The sequence below is a fragment of the Ovis canadensis genome, chromosome 1 (genome assembly GCF_042477335.2).
Source record: "Ovis canadensis isolate MfBH-ARS-UI-01 breed Bighorn chromosome 1, ARS-UI_OviCan_v2, whole genome shotgun sequence".
Lineage (NCBI taxonomy): Eukaryota > Metazoa > Chordata > Mammalia > Artiodactyla > Bovidae > Ovis > Ovis canadensis.
This window is the reverse complement of record NC_091245.1, coordinates 152,376,662-152,390,640: the sequence shown is the minus strand read 5'-3', so window position 1 is coordinate 152,390,640 and position 13,979 is coordinate 152,376,662. Positions and strand designations below refer to the sequence as shown.

General features: G+C 34.6%; 1 protein-coding gene across 4 annotated transcripts in view; it reads left to right on the top strand.

Annotated features, from left to right (window-relative positions):
- The window catches only part of GBE1 (1,4-alpha-glucan branching enzyme 1), a 307,746-nt gene that overhangs the window by 197,506 nt on the left and 96,261 nt on the right, over positions 1-13,979 (top strand). For all 4 annotated transcript variants that reach the window (XR_011254718.1, XR_011254725.1, XR_011254726.1 and 1 more), the window contains exons 8-9: positions 9,010-9,125; positions 13,124-13,251. Coding sequence is in view for 1 of the 4 variants with exons in the window: in XM_069578687.1 (XP_069434788.1) it covers positions 9,010-9,125; positions 13,124-13,251 (244 nt within the window). In the remaining 3 variants the exon portion in view is untranslated. The remainder of the gene's footprint in view (positions 1-9,009; positions 9,126-13,123; positions 13,252-13,979) is intronic.

Genomic DNA, 13,979 nt, shown 5'->3' with positions numbered 1-13,979 from the left:
TGCCTGGAGCGCTTGTCTACTTAATGCACTGCTGCACTGCACCTTCTTTAGCATTGTAAATATCTATAACTTTATATAGACTACAAGAATGTTTCTCCTGAATATGATCTTAAAATATTTGTTATTTCAGAGGAATAGTCAAGGAAAATCCTCTTATAGTCAGTAGAGTCTATAAAATCATAATTATTTTGGAAATTATTTAGGAAAGAAAATTAATTCCCAGATGCTTTATATTTATTTATCTATAGACCTTTGTTCTCTGTAGCTTATATTCTTCTCCTTTACTTCTGATGCTGTTTATATGTACTTATCTTTAATTTGCCTCAAGTCAGTCTTTTGAAATGAAGCTGGCTAAATATAAGTAAATCAACATTACGTATCTAATTACAAATTTTAATAAGATGATGGAAAATTATCAAATCATGAATGTTTTTTTCTACAATAGAACTATTATAATAACAGTTAATCTGTGAGAAATAAATCAATCAGAAGGGAAAAACTAAAAAAGGAGAAATACTGATAGGTGAATAGTATTTCCAAACTTTTACCATTAAAATAAGTTTTTAAAAGCTAATTACCAATTGTAGTTTAATATTTGTCAGTAATGTATATCTATATATTTTTAAGTTACTGTCAGTTTTGATCTGAAGCAGTAATTATCTTCATTTTATATATAAGGTGGAATTTTTAATCTTGTTTGAAAAAGATGGATGCATATTTGTATACCTATAATGACATATACCTATCTGTATATGTCATTAGCTAACCTATAGTGATTTGTTGTGTAAAAAAGCAGTGATTGTTCAGATGAAATATGTAAAAATTTCATGTAAGACCTCCCTTATGTTTCATTATAGATTATTTAACTTGGCTTTCTGCTTTCTGGACCTTGAATTGCTCAGCTTTGGGGGGCCCTCCACTTTGAAAAAGATGTTTCTAAATTTTCTCCAAATGTTAATAGGATATTTTATCTGCTCTAATGCTTTGAAATTTTTGTGAGAAGGCAGAGAAATATAAATCAATTTAAAAATAAGTAATATGAAAATTTATTAATTTCTTAACCACATTGTAATCATTATCATAGAGGACTATTAGTTACTTTAGATTTATTTGTTTTTCTGTGTCAGACTGAAAAACTTTTACTTTCACTGAAGATCCCTTACCATTCCGCTTCCCAGCCCCATGCACGTACATACGTACTTCCCGTAAAGTGTACCTTTTTCTCATCTTACTTGAGCAGGCAACCAAGCTTGTTAAGAATATAAATTTAGAGAAAAAGGAGACTTGAAAATTTCTCAACGTGAATTCTTATTTTATTAAAAGTATAATTGGAATCATTTAGCATATAAAAGTAAAATTGCTATCCATTCCTACTTATTTCCTAGAGAATACCTGATTAGACTTATAGATAATATAAATGGAGTTAATTTTAATTCAGTATTTAATAAGCTAAGTACAATTTAGGCCTTAAGGGAAAGAAACTGTTTTATTATAATAATGAATTTAGATAACCAGGGCTCAGTGGATATAACATGATTAAACTGTATATTAATTTAAATAAAATAAAGTTATATAAGTTGAAATAAAAATGTGATATTGGAAAGAAAACTTGAAAACCATATTTTATAATAAAAACCAATGTTTTGAAATTTATATTATTACAGACTTTTAGTAGTTGAATTAATATTTTTGTTTCACTATAGTCATGTGCTTTTTGCTACCTAATGTTATTTAAAATTAATATATACAGTAGCTATAATATAATTCTGTTTCTAAAGACCCAGATACATTTTACTATATTGAGTAGATGATACTATTGTACTGTATTAGATATGAATAATCACTTTTTGTACTTTTTCATCTTTAAAAAAATTTCTCAATAAATTCTAGTTGACTGACAGTAAAATTTGTTGATAAAGTAAAAAGCATTTTCCCTTTATTGTCTAATTTAATTAAAACTATAGTGATAGATGAAGTTTTAAAAACAATTTTTAATAGTGTAGATAGTAAGATATTACCTGCTTTTCAGTGGTGATGTTTTAGAATATCTTCCTTTAAGAAAGTGTTATTTTCATTATGATTTAAGACTCTGTCCTTCTATTTGACATGCCATACCTTTTCTATAAAAAAATTAAAAAACAACCACAACAACAACCTGAAAGTGCTTTCTTTGTTCAAGGTCAATCTGCTGCCTCAGTTGAAATACCCAGATCAAAACATGTAACTTTTCCTTCATGGTTTTATGTTGTACTTTTTAAATAGCAATTCAGCTTCAAAGACTGTGTAATAGCTAGGAGGAATATACTACTTAGTAATGTTGGAAGGAAAGTTATGACCAACCTAGATAGCGTATTGAAAAGCAGAGACATTACTTTGCCAACTAAGGTCCGTCTAGTCAAGGCTATGGTTTTTCCAGTGGTCATATATGGATGTGAGAGTTGGACTGTGAAGAAAGCTGAGCACCGAAGAATTGATGCTTTTGAACTGTGATGTTGGAGAAGACTCTTGAGAGTCCCTTGGACTACAAGGATATCCAACCAGTCCATTCTGAAGGAGATCAGCCCTGAGTATTCTTTGGAAGGAGTGATGCTAAAGCTGAAACTCCAGTACTTTGGCCACCTCTTGCAAAGAGTTGACTCATTGGAAACAACTCTGATGCTGGGAGGGATTGGGGGCAGGAGGAGAAGGGGACAACAAGAGGATGAGATGGCTGGATGGCATCACCAACTTGATGGACATGAGTCTGAGTGAACTCCGGGAGTTGGTGATGGACAGGGAGACCTGGCATGCTGCAATTCATGGGGTCACAAAGAGTCAGACACAACTGAGCGACTGAACTGAACTGAATGTCTCCTACTTGTTACTATACAATTAGTACAATTAGTAACATCTAGTGGAATAAGTTTCTGATTTTGAAAATCCTAGAAGTTACTCAGGACCAGAAATAAATACAACAGTCCACAAATAGTTTTGAATTAGAAAATGTAACTACATCTAATAAATATTGTTACATCTGATTATACTTGCTTGCCAAGAAAATTTGACTATATTTTATTTCATTGTAAAGTTCATTTGTAAGGTGTGAGACAATCAACAGTTTTGATTTTAGGGATATTTCCTAAAAATCTTAATATTAGAATTATCTGTGTGTGACAAAATTTTCTTAATAAATTCCCATTACTTGATTACAGGTTGATATTTCAGACATCCACACCAATTAGAATCCTGATTATTTTGATTGCCAGAAATCTGTAAATATATATATTATTCATTGATATATTCAGTTTCTATATCAGACACCTGTGATTTAAACAGTTTTAGTAGTTATGATTTATAGGAAAGTCAGCTGCATTCAGTTTAAAAAAATTTTTTTTTTTTTTTGCTTCATAAAATACATGAGTAAGCCGATCAGTTGATCTTAGGTAGTATAGATGACATAGTGTTTGTTTCTAATTTATATGCTAATTGATTTAAGATAGAAAGCTAATAACTAAAATAGGTTACTTCTCAAATACATTCAAGCTGGCTTCTCAGTATGTACTTGTTAGCATCCCCTTCTAAATGTTAACATCTAACTCCTCCAATTATTTGGTAACTAGGCTATTTTGTGGTTTCTGTGAATAGACTTTAAAGGCTTTGTGTCAGTGGAATAATCTTAAAATCAAAGTCCTACCTTGTCTGCTATAACATACCAAGTAAAACAGTGCTCTTAAATTCTGCTTTAAATTTTTATGGGACTCTAATCAACTGGATATATCAACTGTGTTACAGGCTGTCTGATGACATTTTGAAATAGAAAAAGTAAATTGCCTTTTTTATTGTACCCTTTGCCAGACATTTTCCTACTTTGACTCAAGGCAAACCATTCAATTGAGATGATTCAGTTCATTTATTACTGCAGAGCTCATTGAGTAATATTTGTAATTCAGTCATAATTTGGAATACATCATGGGCTCTTCTTCTCAACCCCCTCAAAGAAGGAAAATGCAATTTATGGGTGTTGAGTTTGAAATTTATGATAGTAGAAATAGTAATAGACATCTTTCAGAAATTTATATTTTCACTAGTATATATTCCTTATACTTGTTCTGGTGTTCCATTTAAAAGACAGATCTTAGATTCAGTGAACTATTTCATTCATGTATAAGCTTAATAAGTTCATCATTCATGTAACTGTTGGAAGGTAGGATGCAAAACAGGAGTACCTCACATTGGAGGCCCTTTATATTTAGATTTTTAACATATATGTAAGATTTCACTGCTGCTGCTAAGTCACTTCAGTCATGTCCGACTCTGTGCGACCCCATAGACAGCAGCCCACTAGGCTCCCCTGTTCCTGGGATTCTCCAGGCAAGAACACTGGAGTGGGTTGCCATTTGCTTCTCCAATCCATGAAAGGGAAAAGTGAAAGTGAAGTCTCTCAGTCCTATCCGACTCTTAGCGACCCCATGGACTGCAGCCTACCAGACTCCTCCATCCATAGCATTTTCCAGGCAAGAGTACTGGAGTGGGGTGTCATTGCACTAGCCCCCTTTAAAATTGCTGAGAACTGAGTTTCTAATGAGCTTCCCTGGTAGACAGCATTCCACAAGTGTTGTGACAGTTTGTTGTTAGAGGAATTAAGTGTGATTCCATCAGGAGACAAGGACTCTTGGAAACTTAAATCTAGACTCCTCTGAACTTTGCCCCATGCATGAACCTTTCTCTTTGCCCATTATGCTTTTTATCCTACTGTATGTATAAATCATAGCCATGAACATGCCTATATGCTAAGTCCCATAGGTCTTCCCAATGAATCACGAAATCTGGAGATTGTCTAGAAGACTCCCAGCCCAGCTGTCCTCTTGTAACTTAACTTCAGTGACTTGGAATAGATATATTTATATAATAATTAAATACATTGTCAACCTTAAGTTTGAAGTTTACATAGTGTAAGAAAAATGAAAAAGAAAGCTACATCATTGTTGCAGCGATACTGTTACCTCTCTATAACCTGCTCTTTTTCAAGTTTGATTTCTGGATCGTGTCCATGCATTTACTCATGTATGTAGTTCTGGTTACCTGGGCTTCCCAGGTGGCACTAGTGGTAATGAACCCACCTGCCAATGCAGGAGACTCAAGAGACACAAATTCAATCCCTGAATAGTGTTTGGGAGATCCCCTGGAATAGGAAATGGCAACCTGCTCTAGTATTCTTGCCTGGAAAATACCATGGACAGAGGAGCATGATGGCTACAGTCCATTGGGTCAGACATGAAAGAGTCAGACATGGCTTAGCACCTGAACAAGAACATTTTAGAGCAATGTTTCATTATGCTGTGTGCTCAGTTATGTCCAACTCTTTGCGACCCCATGAACCAGTAGCCCACCAGGCTCCTCTGTCCTTGGGATTTTCCAGGCAAGAATACTGGAGTGGGTTGCCATTTCCTCCTCCATGAGATCTTACTGACCCAGGGACTAAACCGATGTCTCCTGCATCTCCTGCATTAGAAGGCAGATTCTTTACCACTGGGCCATCTGGGAAGCCCTTTTAGAGAAATAGAAGTTAGTATTTTTAAAACCCATTTGAACTTTTTAATTAAATGTTCCATTTTCATTATTATTTCTCATTACCACAGGAAATTCTGTTTCTATTTATTCATACCAAGAATCTGTCTACTCACATTGTTACAGCCAAGTATGTTAAATGCAGTTTTATAACTCCTTTTTGGACTTCCCTGGTGGTTCAGTGGCTTAGACTCTGAGCTCCCAATGCAGAGGGCATGAGTTTGATCCATGGTCAGGGAAATGGATTCCTGATTGGAAAAGACCCTGATGCTAGGAAAGATTGAAGACAGAAGGAGAAGGGGGCAGCAGAGGATGAAATGGTTAGATCGCATCACCAATTCAATCAACATGAATTTAAACAAACTCTGGGAAACGGTGAAGGACAGGGAAACTTGGCATGCTGCAGTCCATGGAGTTGCAAAGAATGAGACATGAGTTAGCGACTAAACAACAGCAACATAATACCATTTGGACAGGAAGAGGGTAGATTAAATACTGTGGTAATAGGATTCAATAGGATATTTGGTAACTCTGCCTTTAATCAACTATGTGATACTGGGCAGGAATTTTTTAAATTATTGACATCATCTTGTTTTGTACTTTGAATTGTAATATCATTGACTTTTTTACTTCTTTTATCTTTGTAGATATTAGGACACTATTTTCCCATTTCAGTGCGTCTACCTTGGAAACATTTTGGCCATGACATTTATGTTAGAAGTTGATAGAACATGTCCACCAGTCCAAGTTGGATTGATGTAAATGAATCAATAAGGTTGATATGAGAATGTGGTGTGATATGACTGAAAGGATCCCAAAAGTACATATGTCATCTTTAGATATTCAAACTGAAAAATTTATAGCACAGTTGTCCCTCAGGACCTTCAAGGGATTGATTCCAGGAGCCCCACCATATAGCAAGATCCACCAATGCTCAAGTCACTTATATAAAATGGCGTTATTGTTCAGTTGCTCAGTCGTGTCCGAGTTTTTCCCACCCCATGCGCTGCAGCATGCCAGACTTCCCTGTACTTCACTATCTTCTGGAGCTTGCTCAAACTTACATCCATTGAATTGGTGATGCCATCCAACAATTTCATCCTTTGTCATCCCCTTCTCCCCCTGCCCTCAATCTTTCCCAGCATCAGGGTCTTTTCCAATGAATCAGTTCTTCACATCAGGTGGCCAAAGTATTGGAGTTTCAACCTCAGCGAGTGTTCTTCCAATGAATATTCAAAATTGATATTTTTTACGATTGACTGGTTTGACCTCCTTACAGTCCAATGGACTCTCAAGAGTCTTCTCTATCAGCTCAGTTCAAAAGCATCAGTTCTTCAGCACTCAGCCTTTTTATGGTTCAAGTCTCACATCCATACATGACTACTAGAAAAACCATAGTTTTGATTATACGGCATATGGCATAGTACAATGAATACAATGGTCCCTCTTTAGCCAAGGATGCAAAATCTGAGATTATAGAGGGATGACTCTATATTTATTAAAAAATATAAGTAGACCTCTGCAGTTCAAGCCTCTGTTGTTCAGGGGTCCCTATCCTCTGCAAGATAAGCGAAATAGTAGTGCCTGTCAGATCAGGCCCGGGGACAGTTTGTCATCTCTGGTTTACATATTCATATCTTCATAAATCTGCCCAAGAGATTTCCTATTTAAACAGATTTTGTTCCTACTCTGAGGTATTTTGAGCTAAAAGTAGCTTTCAGTTTACATTTCAGAAGTAAAATATACATTACTAATCAAATGGACAAATTAGGAAAGTCTGTCCTTTTCAAAACATTGTTAAGGATGAGTTGTCAGTATGCATTTATTCAAGACTTTTTTCTTGAAATTCTCATGGAGCACACTTGTTAAAAAAGAGTATAGATGTATACTTCCTTTCAGTTTTTGCAGTAAACTCAAAACTGCTCCCTTATGGCTCAGCCCGTAAAGAATCCATCTGCAATGTGGAAGACCTGGGTTCAATCCCTGGGTTAGGAAGATCTCCTGGAGAAGGGAAAGGCTATCCACTCCAGTATTCTAGCCTGGAGAATTCCATGGGCTGTATAGTCCATGGGGTCACAAAGAGTTGGACATGGCTGAGTGAGTTTCACTCCCAAAACTGCTCTGAAAGAAAAAGGTTATTAATTAAAAAGTAAAAAATATAGATATTAGACATTTCTATGTAAAATAGAGCAGTTTTGATCTGTTCATTTCTTTTTGTTAAGCAGAAATTGTTTTTTTTAAGCCTTAAATTAATATTCATTCTGCCTTCACCATGGCTTGGCCTAACAATCTAGAATCTCCTGGCCCCCTTTCATACCTGTTGGATTATTTGGATTTCTGTTTTGTTTTTTTCTCTTTTAACTTTGAGTAAGTTTTCAAAATTCAAAGTAACTTATCTAAAGCAGTTAATTACCAACAATACTCATTTTACTACAGAGTTTAGATTTACAATTCTGGAGTTGATTGTGATGACTTAATCTCCACTTAGGTCAGATTGCTCTTTAATACATGGAAGGTTAAAAAAAAATACATAAATTTCAAGTGGGTTAAGGAATTGTGTACACTCTTACTGCTTTGTCATTAAGCTAAATGAGGTATTAAAGTCTTAAAACCATAGTTATAATGAGATAGAGAACTCAACCATAACTGTATGACTAAAAAAAAATACTAATTGATGATGCCCTCTTTTCAATTGTCCGAAATAGACTTATTTCATGTGGCGTTTTTAATTGAGTTATAACTGTTCTTTGTTTTTCTTTCTGTTTTTATGGGCATAAGACTCTTTAACTTGTAGAACTTTTTACTTTATTAAACATCTATTCTCTAGTAATTAGGTCTCTTTCTTTTACCCTCGCAAAGCAGGTCTAGTAAGTGTAGTAGAACTGATCATAAGGTTGATTTCAGGAGTCTTTTTTTCTTTTAATTTTTACTCTAAACTATACCTGTTTGAAACTGTAGAATAAGGAGATATTTTAAGCAAACACTGAAGGCTGAAGGTAGTTTTCTGCTGATAATGAAATTAGGTTTTCTAAAAGAAGAGTATACGTAACTGTGGTTATTTTACATGAAAAATCTTGATGAAAATTCAGAAATAATTAACAGATTTTTTGGGGTAACCACTACTATGTAGTGATCACTGTATGCTTGCTGAGGATGGAGCACTGAGCAAGACAGTGTTCCTGCACTTTGGACCAGGCTGGCCCATTTTTTTCCTAGTTTTTCTCAGCCATTGAGTGATTTTTTAGTTAAAGAAATTTAACAGGTTTTCCTTTTAGAATGAATTTCATCAAACAAATGAAGTAAATGTTAGTAGTTTTCTGGTGTTTATGTGGTATATTTCTTTGAACATCATGACTCCTAAGATAGTAATTTTGATTTTAATTATTATTCTTAGCAAAGGATGTATAACAAGGAAAATGTTCTATACATTATGCCTAAAAGTGTATTTATCTGTTATTTTAGCTGGGAAGTTTTAAGATTTCTTCTGTCAAACATAAGATGGTGGTTGGAAGAGTATGGCTTTGATGGATTTCGTTTTGATGGTGTTACATCAATGCTCTATCATCACCATGGAATAGGTAGGTGACCTGATACATTCCAGATGTAACTAATGATTTTATTTTATATTTTTACTGGAAGATTACAACCAGGCTTAGGATTCAGTTACATTGCTACCGTGACCATTATTGTTGGCTTGATTTTTATTAGTTCTTTTATGTCTCTAATCACTTCTGATTCCTTTTTGGCAGGAAGTCAGGTATAAGTAAATAAGGGGTAATGATTTTCTTTGAAATATTTCTGCTTAATATGCTATCCTTAATATGTGGCATTCTTTTAAAAAAATTTTTTAAGGATATAATTTATTATACCAGTCTCAGGCTGTGAAAATGACAGCAATTATAATGAAAAATAAATAACAAATTAATAAATGAGAACATTTGTTAATGTATGGGTTCATTTGCATATTAAACATTGAAGATAAATGTATACATTTTAAATATAAATGTGCTGAGTTAAAATTAAATTATAAATTAGTTTGTAATTAAAACTATGGATTAGAGACCTTCAGTTTAAAAGTTGTACAAATAAGTGGAATCGTAGAATCCTAATCCTTCAATAGATAACATGTAGAAAAATTATTGTTTTTTTTAATGACCCAATATTTAGCAACCTTATTCATAACTAATACCTGGAAACAAACCAGGCATGCTTTAATAGATGAATGGTTAAAAAATGTGGTATATCCATAGCATGAAATTCTACTTAGCAATAAACAGTAACAATATTGATACATATAAAAATTTGGATTAATTTTCAGAGGATTATGCTGACAGGGAAAAAAGCTTGTTTCAAAAGAGGACATATATATAATATGATTACTTTTATGTATCATGCTTGTAGTGACAAACAGAGCAAGTCAGTCATCATCAAGGGTTAAGGACCATGGTGAAAAGGCAGGAGGAAGTTAGATCTCATTATAAAAGGATATCAGGTGAGCTACCTATGATGTAATTTTATATCCTGATTGTATAATACCAGTACCTTGGCTGGGATATTACACCATGGCTTTTCATATGTTCCCGTTGAAAATGCTATTACACCATGGCATTTCAAATGTTGGGAAAACAAGTAAAGTCTACATAGGATCAGTTCAGTTTAGTTCAGTTCAGTTCAGTAGGTCAGTCGTGTCCGACCCTTTGCGACCTCATGAATCGCAGAACGCCAGGCCTGCCTGTCCATCACCAACTCCCGGAGTTCACGCAAACTCATGTGTGTCGAGTAGCTGATGCCATCCAGCCGTCTCATCCTCCGTTGTCCCCTTCTCCTCCTGCCTACAATCCCTCCCAGCATCAGGGTTTTTTCCAATGAGTCAACTCTTCACATGAGGTGGCCAAAGTTCTGGAGTTTCACCCTCAGCATCAGTCCTTCCAATGAACACCCAGGACTGGTCTTTAGGATGGACTGGTTGGATTTCCTTGCAGTCCAAGGGACTCTCAAGTGTCTTCTCTAGCACCACAGTTTAAAAGCATCAATTCCTCAGCGCTCAGCTTTCTTCACAGTTCAACTCTCACATCCGTACATGACCATTGGAAAAACCATAGCCTTGACTAGATGGACCTTTGTTGGCAAAGTAATATCTGTGCTTTTGAATATGCTATCTAGGTTGGTCATAACTTTTCTTCCAAGGAGTAAGTGTCTTTTAATTTCATGGCTGCAATCACCATCTGCAGTGATTTTGGAGCACTGTATGTTATTTCATGTAACTGTGGCTTCCCAGGTGTCTTGAATAACCTGCCAATACGAGTTCCATCTCTGTATTGGGAAGATCCCCTGGAGGAGAAAATAGCAACCCACTCCAGTATTCTTACCTGGAACATCCCACGGACAGAGGAGCCTGGTGGGCTACAGTCCATGTGTTTGCAGAGTCAAATGCACTGAACAAGCACGTACAATCTACAGTTATCTCAAAATCGAAATTTTAATTAAATCTTTTAAAAATCCTCTATATATCAGAACAAAGTGACTCAAAGTATGTATATGAAAATGTTATTTAGTATAATGTAAGTGTATGAAAGTTATAGCCTAAGTATATGAAAATAGTTATTTAACTATAATCTTACTTAACTCTAAACTGCTTTCAGAAGGACTCTTGGGTGGTATGAAAATAATGCTTGTGTAGATATCTCATTTTAATTTCTTCTGCATTAAAACTTTGTTGTAGGAAATACATTGTTGTTATAACATTTACTCAAATATTTTTTACAACCTTCTGAAGTGTGGTAGGCCTTGTCTGTTTGGCTAAACGCTCAGAAAAACAGGTACATATGTTTTAAATAAAAATATGTATCTGTATTCACCTGGGGGCTTCCCAGGTGGCTCAGGGTAAAGAATCAGCCTGCCAAACAAGAGACTTGGATTCAATCTATGTATTGGGAATATCCCCTGGAGAAGGAAATGGCAACCCACTCTTGCCTGGGAAATCCCATGAACTGAGGAGTTGGTGGGCACCAGTCCATGGGGTCACAAAGAGTCAGACATGACTTAGTGACTAAACAATAACAACAATTTACTGACAACAATCAGTCCATGATAAAGACTTTAGAAATCAAAACGTAACTGCCAAGAAAAGCTGCTACAGTCAAAATCTGCTGTTATCTGCTCTTATTCATGATGCTACCTACTCCCCTCCCCATGAAATATTTCTAGGGAGCAAGTTGAATCTGTAAAACATGACAGATTTCAATGATACCTTCCACTTTGGAGAGAAGCTGACTTTGGAGATGAAAAAGGCAATCATGATAAAATTCAAGAAAGATCTTTTCCTAGATTAAAGCACCTACATGCCTGCCTCTTCAGAACTTCCTCTGCTTAGGGCTAGGTGTTTTCCAAAGAATTGTGGAGTTGGAAAAATGAACTGATATCTATGGATATGGAATATGCTTCTTATGGGTAGAGAGCTCAAAAAATGGAAAGAAAAACATTGAGTTATTTAGCATGTTTCCCAACTTTGAGATGAAGATGAAAATAAAAATTGAAACTGCAAAAAATTATATAATATACCAGAAGAAATCTGAGATGACACTATTAACATAGACACAGAGTGTTTAATTTATAAAATTCTGTGATAAAGAAAACTTCATCCAGTAATATCTTGAAGTAAAAGTAATTTACCTGCATAAATGAAAAAAAAAAAAAATGGCTGAGCTCATACTATTCCATTGCCACAGCACTGTCTGCAGAATTCTTAAGGATAGAAACTGTGTCTTGAGAATTGGATATTTGAATTGCCATTGAAGGATACATTTGAAAGAAATTGAAGAATCCACGTAAAAATATCCTTCAATGATAGAATCAAGCAAACTGAAAAAAATGAGTCAAAATAAAGAACTTATATATAAGAAATCAGCGGGGAAAAAGGCAAGCATTCAGCACTAAGTAGACTTAATTAAAAATAATAGTAACAGCTGAAAGGATAGAAAATTAATAGTATAATACCAGTAAGTGAAATATACTGTAAGCAATCAAAATCAGGAGATGGGGCAAGTAGTGGTAGAAAGAAGTTGAGGGATATTAAACTGTTTTTGTCATCATAGAAAATCCATACTCCATAAACTCTAGCCATATTTAAAATAATATAAACATTTTGTCTCAATTTTATGATGGTTTTCCTATTTGCTTGCCTTCAGAGGAATCAAATAGGAGCTATCTAATATTAAGATCTCAGTATGACCAAAAAAGTTATCTAAAAATTAAAGTTTATAAATCTCTGGTATTTTATTTTGTGCTGGACATTTCAGTTCAAATTAACTTAAAATTTTAAATCACAGAGATTTTGTTTGCTTTTGTAAAACAAAAGTTGAATTGCAGGATTGTCTGAACTTTGAATTTAGTTATCCGGTACTTTTTAAGTTAGATCATATAGTTACTAATAGCATTATTTGGTATCAAGGTCCATTATGCTTTGCTCTGATAACAAAACTGATATAAACGAACTAATTGGGAGGGGGTGGCATTTGTGCAGAGTTAAGACCTGCACACTAACATACTGCATCCGTATTGGTTTTCTGTTTTCCAGGTGAGAATTTTTCAGGTGATTACCATGAGTATTTTGGACTACAAGTAGATGAAGATGCTTTGACTTACATCATGTTGGCAAATCATTTGGTTCACACACTGTATCCAGATTCTATAACAATAGCTGAGGTAATAATGATCTCTACCCCCTGACCTTCTTTAAGATAGAACATTTTGTTGGCATACAATATTTGAATAATCTCTATATTATCGATGATTGCATAAGCGAAATTATGCCCTGACTATAGTGCAGCTACCTTGTCTGTGTGGCACATTATGCAGAATTCACTGTTTTCCTATTATGAGATAATGTTCCCTAATTACTTGCCATTATTCCATTGTTAAAAAAGAAAATGCCAGTCGTTACAAAGTAAAATATCCTAATCAGTGGACAGGTCCTTTTGCCATGAGACCTTCAGCACAGAAAAAGAATTGAATATTAATATGTGTCTGTCTATTTAACTTTTTTTTTTCTTTTCTGGTTTAATCATCAGAGATGGCATGGTTCAGTGCCTGTGAGCTTCTCTGAAACCTCTCTTGTTCTGATGCGATTACCTTTCTTGTTTACGTTATTGCTCTCAGATTGCCAAATGTTCACTAGTTATTCATGATTACTGAAGGTTCATGATTAACTGTCCCAAAGCTGCACTGTAATGATATAATTCGGTATATGCATAATTGACAATTCCCCTCTTGGTGATAAATTTGATAAATTAAGAAGTTTGTTAAATGCTTATGCTAATTTAGATTTAGTACTAAAATCCCTCTGGTTTTGTGAGTCCTCTAACTAGGAATTATTATTAAAATTGAATTTCATGTTAAAACTGTTCTATACAAAATGTAGAGGTTGGCATACA